The 10,490-nt window shown below is 40.6% G+C and overlaps 1 protein-coding gene across 1 annotated transcript; it reads left to right on the top strand.

Moving 5' to 3' along the window:
• The first annotated feature begins 4,160 nt into the window (after nucleotides 1-4,160).
• LOC147621721 (uncharacterized) lies at nucleotides 4,161-7,532 on the top strand. Its single transcript, XM_086823582.1, has 3 exons — nucleotides 4,161-4,850; nucleotides 5,678-6,933; nucleotides 7,109-7,532. The coding sequence occupies exons 1-3, from the start codon at nucleotides 4,275-4,277 to the stop codon at nucleotides 7,467-7,469; spliced, it is 2,193 nt and encodes a 730-aa protein (XP_086679708.1). The 5' UTR covers nucleotides 4,161-4,274; the 3' UTR covers nucleotides 7,470-7,532.
• The last annotated feature ends 2,958 nt before the right edge of the window (nucleotides 7,533-10,490 follow it).

Genomic DNA, 10,490 nt, shown 5'->3' with positions numbered 1-10,490 from the left:
AGCCGTTGATAAAACATTGGATGATAGGCATGATGGGGAGATCTTCATCATGGATTATGACAAGGTGCTTGATCCCATTAGTCGCGGCCACCATTTTCTTCTTTAGGCTGATTATAGACCTCATCACCGCCTTCCCAAAAAAGTGGACATCTTTCAACCACCCACAATAGGTCCTCGCCTTTCTCATCCACGAGGACTTTTGAATCTTCATAAAAAACTCAACTATTTTCACAAAGTTTAGTGGTTTCCCATAAGATGCATCCCTTTGACATCTAGAAAATGTTTTCTAATTGCTTCTAGGGATCTTGTAGGTGCTTCTGTCGAGAGTATAATTGTCTCCAAGGCCACTACAACTTAATCAGCATATGGAAAGACTATAGCCTTTTGACACCACCTCCCTTCCGATTCTAAGACATAGCCATGACTAGGGACGGGGGTATGTTGACCACACTGGTTAACATGACTCTAACGTAGCTCACCTATGCTTAAGTCCCATTTTTTTGTAAATGTATAATGTGCTAATGTAAAAAAATATATGATATCACCGAGCTTACGACTTGTGTAATGTCGGTGAGAACAAGTTTTGCCACACTGAGCTTGTGGGGTCTCAAGGCATTATAGGGCCTAGAGCAAGTTTTGGGCCCCTTGGACACTCCACGGGTGGTTGGACATTGTACACATGAGAAATGTATATGTCATTTTTACTAATGAGAAAGGGCCAATCCCATTATTCACAATTGAGCTTGAGTCTTCTCTCTCTCTCTCTCTCTCTCTCTCTCTCTCTATGTCTCTCTCTCTCTCTATGTCTCTCTCACTCTCTCTCTTGATCTCTTGAGCTCTCTCTCTCTTGATCTCTTGAGCTCTTGTGTGTGCTTGAATGCTTGCTTTCTTGTCTACATGGTGGATTGCTTTGGGTGTGATAGATGCCTTTGTAGTTCACATTTTCTCCTTCTCCCTCTCCCCCTCTCTCCCACAAGCTCTCACACTCACAAAGGTAAGAGGTAGAGATTGAGCTCTCCATAGCTTCCTCCCTCATGCTCCTTATTGTAGATCTCTACTCCTTCTCCTTGGGTGACACAAGGAGGAGTAGTGAGAGTTGAGCCCCTAGCTTTCTCACACCGAGGGATTGTCCAAGAGATTGGGTGGCAATAGCACCATTACGGGTATTGAACTTTTCATCTCCTTCTTACCCATCTTCTTCTCTACACCCTCCTCTACTCTCTTCTTCCTCTTGGGTGCAAGGAAGGTTGTTCTTCAGTGATGAACAATAGTAATAACATGAATGTAGTCATCCTTATACATTGCGAACATCTACATCCACTTTTCAAGAAAATCATTCTAAACTATAATGGGTCTAAATGAAATAGTAATAGCCCCTATAATTATCCATTTCCAATTATTTATCTCTAAAAAGTTGTGACCTTGTGATATCTCTGAAAACTTAGACACATCACTTTGGGAGATGTATCATAAGAGCACACCTTTAGGAAATTCACAAGTAGACAACTCAAAAAAAATCATTTAAGTGCATGAATGTGTGTGTATGTGTGAGCGTGTGAGATTGTGTGTATGTGTATACACATATATACAAATAATACCCAGTATATGTTTTTGTGCATGTGTGTGTGTAAGATCTCTCTCTCTCTCTCTCTCATATGAATGATTGTCAAAGTACATAGTATATTGTAAAGTATATGTTGTGTATAAAGCATAAACTCCATTCATAAATCTTTGGACTTTCTTTAAATTTTTTATTATTATAAAGAAATGTTTTATTTATATTAGCTTTGAGTAGGGTTGTGATGGAAAGAGCAACAAGGCTATTTTATGGCTTCTTGATTTGTAGTGCAAGGGTATAATATATTATACCATGATGGTGTGTCCATGAAAGTAATGCACAAAGCTTGAAATTTTGAAATGTTGATGTGCATACACACCCCACGACATACACACTTACACATGATAATAGTTAAAACTCATGTGGTTTCCTTGGTTTTGAAATTTTAAATAAAATTTTTCATATTATATTAGAGTTATTACCTTTATTATCTTGAAACTAAGTAGTTAAAAAAAGTGTTCATAATTTACCTTGTTGGCAAGACAATTGAAAATTTTTAAGGGTATCATGAATTGCATTGCCCCTCTAGCGTGGCAAGGCCATTTATACTTTTTTTAGTTTACCTTGTTGTAGCAAGGCAAGACAGCTTAAAATTTAATTCACTTGTCCCACTAATTAAGGTATGCCTTTAGATATTATAAATTACCTAGCCTTACCCTTAGAAATTTTAAATCGCCTAGCAAGGGAAATTTATGATTTCCTTGCCCCTCTATCAAGGCAAGGCAATTTATACTTTTCATAATTTACCTTGTTGGCAAGACAATTGAAAATTTTTAAGGGTATCATGAATTGTGAATTGAGTTGCCCCTCTAGCATGGCAAGGCCATTTATACTTTTTTTAGTTTACCTTGTTGTAGCAAGGCAAGACAACTTAAAATTTATGAGGGTTGAATTGCCCCTCTAGCAACGCAAGGCAAGGCAACTTATACTTTTTATAGTTCACCTTGATGTAGCAAGGCAAGACAACCTAAAGTTTGTAAGGGTCTTGCCTTGCGAAATGTAAAGCGTATATACCTTAATTAGTAGGGCAAGGCAATTAATTTTAAGGGTAAACCTTTCCCTTCTAGCTACTTTAATTATTATTCAGAAAATGGGATGTTATAGGTAAAGCAAAGTTGCATTATACCTTATGTGCATGACAGAAGAAGAGAAGTGCTCTTACATTAGTCCTTATTTCAAAAATCAGTTCCACTTGACGCAAGATATTGCTACAGATCAGGGAAGGTATCTTGGTATAGGGTAGGATATATTGTGGGCAATGGTTTCTCGTTTCGAGTGACCGTGTAGCTTGGTCTTTTTTCTTGGGTAATGGCAACTGTGGATGAGATACAGTCTATACTTGCCTTGGGTAGGGAGGTGGTGGGCTTCGTGAGGGCGCTATGGGCCTATAGAAGGAAGTCCCAAGAAATCATGGAAGAGTTCAAGGAGGAGGAGGATCTGGTGAAGGGGAGGCTGGAGAAGTGGCGTAGTATGGTGGCCGAGTATGGGCAGCGGGAGGTGGACGAGTACATGTGGCCGGTGTTAGAGGCGACCAAGAAGGCGTTAGAGAAGGAGAAGGCGGAGGTGCAGAAGATGCAGTCCACGTGCTGGCTGTGGAGGTGGGGTATAATCTGGTTGTCGCCGCCCGATCAAAAGTGGGGTAGCATGGGCGACATCATCCGTAAGATCGATGAGTTCCCCGAAGAAATGAGGAAACGAGAGGAGGAGATGGAACGCCTCGCAAAGCAAAGGCTCCGCCGCCTCAGGTTCAGCAAGGACCATAAATACGTGCCCCCCCAAGCCACCCTCTCGAGGGTCCTCGCAGCCCTCGAGGCACAAGATAACAATGTAGGTACTGGTGGGCGTCTGGTTGCCCTCCATGGAGGGCCAGGCTCTGGCAAGACCGCTCTTGCCAAATATGTTGCTCTCTTCTACCAAGAAAAGAGAGATGAAGAACGCCAACGCATTTATAAGAGTCATGAAGAAAAAGCATCAACATCATCATCATCATCATCATCTAAGCCAAGGGAAATAATGTTTGCGGATGTTACGCTGAGAGGCACACCTTTCCCCACCAACACTGTGAATCAACTTCTCCCACCACAAGCACACTCAATTGTGCTCCAACAAGCAGTTAATGCAAAGATTCTTCATCATTCTCATGCTTGTTAACTAAAGTGAGGCTTATGTTTGTGACCAAGTTTATAAGGGGTTCTCCAACTATGCCAAATTTGGAGAAGTTACATTCTGATGACCAAGTTACATTAAATGCTACAAGCATAGTTAACTCTGTGTGTGTGAGAAAAGCACGTTAGACATCCATCCCTGCACCATTACATATGATTTTTCTCCTCCATAATTTTTTAATCTCCTTGAATTTATATATTGCTTCTAGAAATTGATGGCATGAATCTTTTAACATGTCCTAGTATTACTTTCCTCTTTTAACATGTGGACCTCTAAGTTTATCGTGTGGCGAAAGTAAGTTTGAAGTTCTCAAACGGGACCTTGTTTATTATGTATCATTTTTGACATTACTTGCATATTTGTGTAGGACATTGTGGATAGCATCATAAAAGAAACGGACTTTCACCCCTTGAGCTTGGCAAACTTGGCATGCACCATAAGTCCAGCTAGAGCCACACATATAGAAGAATGGAGAAGCACAAGACAAGACATGCTAGACTTACTGAAGGTGCTAGCCCAGGTTGCAAGTGTCTTTGATGAGAGTTATAAGATGACAGTGGCGGCATCTATGCTTATGGCTATACAAAGTTTGCCAGAGCAAGCTTTAAGGCTATTGTTGTTGATAGCCTATAGTGAAGGCCCTACCATTCATGAAGAAGTGCTCAGGGTGTGGTATAGGGCAGTGAATGGTACCCTCTCCATGTTTGCAAGGTGGATCTTGTATCTTGAAGATAGAGATTGCATACAATTCCAGATCACAAATGATGGCAATACAATGTTTAGAGCATGGAGTATGCATAAACTTCGAAAGCATTTCATTAAACATGAGCCTGGGAACAAACAAAAGCTACAAGGCCTTGTTAGCTCCTTTGATCAGGACTCCGAATCTCTTGCAAGAGCTCTCTCGTCTGTATATGGATCTATGGATGATAATTTGAAGCCAAGTGATGCCCGCTCACGGAAAGAAATGTCCCAAACAAAGTCTTTGGTGGAGCCGTTTGTGATGCTTCTAAATTCTGATGCTGGAACCCAAGAGATCAAGGATGCACATTCTCACGCCTCACAGGTACAAAACCAAAATCTAACCTTATTTTCTCTGTCACGTGTAGTCTTGATGCAACTTACAAACTGTATTGAAGGAATGATTTTGAGCATCCATAGTAAGGATTATGGAGAAATATAAATCAAAAACAAAATTATTCAGCATGGACAAATGAATAGAGACAAGAGCCAACTATTATAGTGGTCTCCGTCTTCCATTCCCATATGGGCACTCCTACAAATGAATGAACAATGAATGCATAATAGGCTACAGCTCACATATAAACCATATCCATAGTCCATTGCAACACATATAAACCATAATAGCTCATTCAATTTTGCAGCTTCCTTAAGTTTTCATGTCACATTTTCACTTTAGTTGCTATTGTATATAGCGAAAATCTACCCTTTACCACTCTTAGCTAGACTATGATCATCCACTTGGGTTATGCTATCCTCGACATTCATGACATATAGTGATAGGTATGCATCACATGACATGTGAACCCCATCTACTAATACGCAGGCATTTATTTCTCCTCAATATTTTCCCATACAACGCTTAATAATTAGGGCTTACGCTAGCCCATACAAACATTCTAATTTCTTGAGCTTAAGACCTATGCTAAAAAGTATAGATGCTCATAAACTTGTGGTGACTGATGCATGAACATATTCTGTGCTATGTCCACATTGAGAGAAAGTGAATTGTAACATCGGCCATCTTATTTAATTTCTACCCGTGCATTATGGCCATGGTTCTATGTGTGTTTCAAAGTGGGCTTAAGGATAAGTAGGACTAACACTGCTCTCAGTACAAGGTTTAAATGTGCTTTGATAACATGCATGCAGGTTATTGTTGATTTTGTGTCTCCTAAAAGCGAAGTCAACACCAGAGCCATTTGTGGTTTGCTTGGATTACACACTAAAAATATGAATGCTTCTACAGTAGCATGCCGTGCATGGAAGAAAATGGTACTTCGCCATATGCATCTCAAAGGGGAGTTGATAAGGCAAGAAGATAACCAATTACTGGCAAAGTCCCTTGTCAAATTTCTCAGCATTGATGCAGTGGAAGCAGCAGAGGCTTTGGGTGTTCTTGCTGTTGATGGTAACTTTATCAATGAGCACACAGACTTCAATGAGTCATGGGTTTTTAAGGAGTTGCTAGGGTTGCTAACATCTAAGAACACTACAGAGAACATAAGTGGTGCGCTTGCCATAGGGTACCTGGCAATCACAACCAACAAATCAATTGTAAATGGAGGTATCATAGATGTATTATTGAAGCTCCTAGAGAAAGGAGAAGATGGATCAACTGATGGGTTAGTCAGTAGTAGGTCTGGTGCAGCGTTTGCTTTGGGAGGTCTAGCCTTAGCTGAAGGCAATAGAGCAAGAATAATGCAATCGACAGGTGCTTTAGAGAAGATGGTGGATTGCATGATAATGCGAGGGGGAAGCCCTGATGAATCAGACTTTGGCACTGAGCTAAGGAAATCAATCACACAGCTAGCGGCAAAGACCCACTTGGATGTGTCTCAAGACTGGACTACTCAAAACATAGTGCATGTTTCTTTCGGATCCATAGATGGGGTGCTGACTATGGTGGGAGAAAAGCTAGTAAACTGGCTCAACTCGACAACAACAGGAGGAGAGAATGAAGAAAACTCCAGTGCCATACAAACCCTTGTAGAAGTACTATCCTCTGAAATCAATAAGGATGCAGAGCAGCCATCTTCATGTAGTACATTACATATGCTGCTTAGAGTTGGAATGCTTCTTGATGAAGAAAAGAGGTTAGCTCTTATGCGTTGTGAAGAAGTATGGGCTGGGATTGCACAGGTAATAATATCATCAAAAACAATTTTGAGCCAGGACACCAGCTGTTACAGCTACAAATACCATCTACACAAATGTGCAGCTAAAGTCCTCACTCTTTACCATCCTTCGAAGGCCAATGAGCAGCTTCCCCTCCATGACGCGGCAGCTCTTCATGGACGTGCAGAAGCTAATATGCTCAATCGGTACGACAATAAGGCCCTTGCTGACCTCAATGAAGCCCTCAAAGTTTCTGCCTTTCCTCCCCTTGCAGAACCACAACTTCTTGCGTGAGTTCCACGCCGCCTCAACGTTAAGTAGTGGGAGAAAAATTTTCCCTCACACACGTGTGTGTGTGTGTGTGTGTGTGTTGAGATATAGCATACAAGCGTGCACGCACATATGTAAAAGTAGACATTCTCTCACCCGCTAACAACATTACATGTGCTTTGTTTATATGTGTAGTCATAGGTCATATGTAAAAGCCATGTTGAGAGACTACAATGGAGCATTGAAAGACCTTGATTCAGCCATTTCCAACCGTCCTCAATGGTGGCTTTATGTTGAGAGAGGTATCTTGAAAGGCTTGGATAAGGTGCCAAATAAGTTATCAGAAGCATTGGAAGATTTTACTACAGCTATAGAAATGGAAGAAAAAGCAACAAAAGACTATGATCTAGTCAGGCATCGGGGGCATGTGAAGTTCCTAATGGGCAAAGAAAATGAAGCAAGAATTGATGCCAAATTAGCAGAGTCATGTCTTAAAGAAAATGACGTGATTGGCTTTAGAATGGTTGAAACTAAATATTTAGACTTTAAAGGGTGATCCATCTTATAGGACAAGAAAAGAGGAAGATCTTATAGATTGATGACAATGACAACAAGAGAATAAAAAAGCAATGTAAGATAGCCTTACCAACACCCCAGTCAAAAAAGGAAAGGAACCATTCATGAATTCTATGATGTTTTAAAAGCAGTGTAGAACCTGTTCATTATGAGATCAAAAGTACTTATTATTGTTCTTTATTAGCATTTAATGTGAACTATCGGTTCTATTGGTACAATATAATGAATGCTTGTATATCAGCTTGACTTTGTCTTGCTTTGCTAAAACTTAGTGTTTGTTTGTATTCAACACACCCTTGCAAAAAGGGTCATCTTAGTGGTGAATCGGTTTCAAGAAAAAAAACTTACTAGAAAAGAAATCTTCTAAAGTTTAGAGTCAATGTAATTTAATGCTTTCTTATGTGAACTGATAAGATATAGCCTTGGAGAAACTCTTGGCTTTTATAATCATTGCTTTACAATCAAGCTTAATACAAAATTTATAGTTTCAACCTCAATGTCTTTTAATCTTAATAGCTTATTTAAATAAGAATCAAACACTTAATCAATATATATGCTCATCAGATGATGTTTGGGTATGAGGGCATATGAAAGAGTGGGATCTTCCAAGGCCTCTCGAGCACCAAGAGACTTGAAAAATGTAGACAATGCACACTACTTAACATATCAAACATTGTTCGATGGTGAATCAAACTTTGCAAGCATGTGGGGAGGGGTCCCCCACTACATGCTTGCAAAGTTTAGTTACCATCGAACGATGTTTGGGTATGATGACATGGGGAAGAGCAAAATTTTAGAAGGCCCTCTCAGGATAGGAGACTTGAAAAATGCACATTGGGCTATACTTGACATATGTACACTAGTTGGAAATACTTGACATCTCAAAACTTCATCTGATGGTGACTAAACTTAGCATACATGTGGGGTGTGCCTCTTACATGCTCGACAAAGTTTGGTCACCATTAAACAATTTTTAGGTATGATGGCATGGGGAATAGTGGGATTTTCCAAGGCCTCAAGCACTAGGAGACTTGAAAAATTTACACTGGGCACTACTTGGCATATCAAACAATGTCTACGCATTAGGGGAAGGTTGAGGTCTATAGGGGCCCTTTAAGCTACCATATTATGATTTTAATATGACTTTTTGTTAAAATGTTAAGTTTCTTTGACTTTAGATACCTTCTTATTCTTCAAATGGCTAGAAGTTTGAATTTCAAAGTTTCCCGCCAAAATTGAATTTAAAATTGAGTGGGCAAAACCATATCATGTGACATATCTATGGAAAGAGCTCAGCGAGTAGATTCTAGATCTCTAATGTCCAACAAATTTTGAGCTCATATGTAGAAGTTATGGATGTCCGAAATTTCAAAAACTCTCCCCCCCCCTTTTTGGGAATGAAAAGTACAAAAAGGCATCTTCTAGAGAATCTTTTGACCACCTTTAATCACCCAACATTTTTGTATACATGGCATCACATGATTGGCCCTTTTCCTTAATAACCTTTTAATCACATGGCATCTTAAAGGGCCCCTATGGACCTCAACCTTCCCCTAATGGCGTGACTAAACTTTGCAAACATGTGGGGGTTCTCCCCTTGCATGCTTGCAAAGTTTGGTCACCACCATCAGATGATGTTTATGATGGCATGGGAAAGAGGGTTTTTTCAAGGCCTCTTGAGAACTACTAGACTTGAAAAATGTAGACTGGGTACTACTACTTGACATATGAAACATCATTCGATGGTAATCAAACATTGCAAGCATGGGGGGGGGAGGGGTTCCCTCCTACATGCTTGTAAAGTTTGGTCACCATTGGATGATAATTGGGTATGATGGCATAGGGAAGAGCAGGATTTTCCAAGGCCTCTTGAGCACCAAGAGACTTGAAAAGTGCACCTGGGCACTACTTGTTGACATAACAAACATCGTTTGATGGGTGACCAAAACTTTGCAATCATGTGAGGGGGGTCCCATAATACATGCTTTACAAAGTTTGGTAACTATCATGCGATATTTGGATAGATGAATAGGGAAAGAGCGAGATTTTCCAAGGTCTCTCGAGCACTAGGAATGCACACTAGGTGATACTTAACATCTCAAATGTTGTCCGATAGAAGTGACTAAACTTTGTAAGCATATGGGGACCCCCCTATATGCTTGGAAAGTTTGGTCACCATTGGATGATATTTGGATATGATGTCATGCCAAGAAAGAGTGGGATTTTCCAAGGCCTTGCACACGAGCACTAGGAGACTTGAAAAATGCACACTAGGATGCTACTTGTTGATATATCAAACAATATCCAGTAATGGTGACTGGCCTAAACACGTGGGGTGTCTCCTCGGTGACATGCTTTTGGTCACCATCGAGAATGATGTTTGGATATGGTAGCATGGGGGAAGAGCGGGATTTTCCAAGGCCTCTTGAGCACTATGAGACTTGAAAAATGCACACTATGATCACTACTTCACATATTAGACATTTTTCGATGGAGACGAGAATTTGCAAACATGTGGAGGGGTCCCTCCCACATGCTTGCAAAGTGTGGTCACCATTGGATGATATTTGGGTATGGGGAGGGGTCCCCCCTACATGGTTACAAAGTCAGTCACCATCAAATGATGTTTGGGTGTGATGGCATGGGGAAAGAGTGGGATTTCCCAAGCCCTCTTGAGCACTAGGAGACTTGAAAAATGCATGCTAGGCGATATACTTTGACATATAAAACAAAATCCGTGATGGTTGACCAAACTTTGGAAACATGTGGGGTCTCCCTACATACTTGCAACGTTTGGTTCACCATCAGACGATGTTTGGGTATGATGGCATGGGGAAGAGCAAGATTTTCCAAGGCCTCTTGAGCACTATGAGACTTGAAAAATGCACACTACTAAGGCACTAATTCACATATCAAACATCGTCCCCCCCCATGGTGACTCCCATATGCTGGTGACTCCCATATGCTGGTTGACTGTTGTCGGGGCCCCCCGACAGAAAAA

Source organism: Cibotium barometz, chromosome 29 (assembly GCF_041138505.1).
Source record: "Cibotium barometz isolate CiBa-2024 chromosome 29, ASM4113850v1, whole genome shotgun sequence".
Taxonomy (NCBI): Eukaryota; Viridiplantae; Streptophyta; class Polypodiopsida; order Cyatheales; family Cibotiaceae; genus Cibotium; species Cibotium barometz.
Note: the sequence above shows the minus strand (reverse complement) of the source record. Positions and strands in the feature narration are given on the sequence as shown.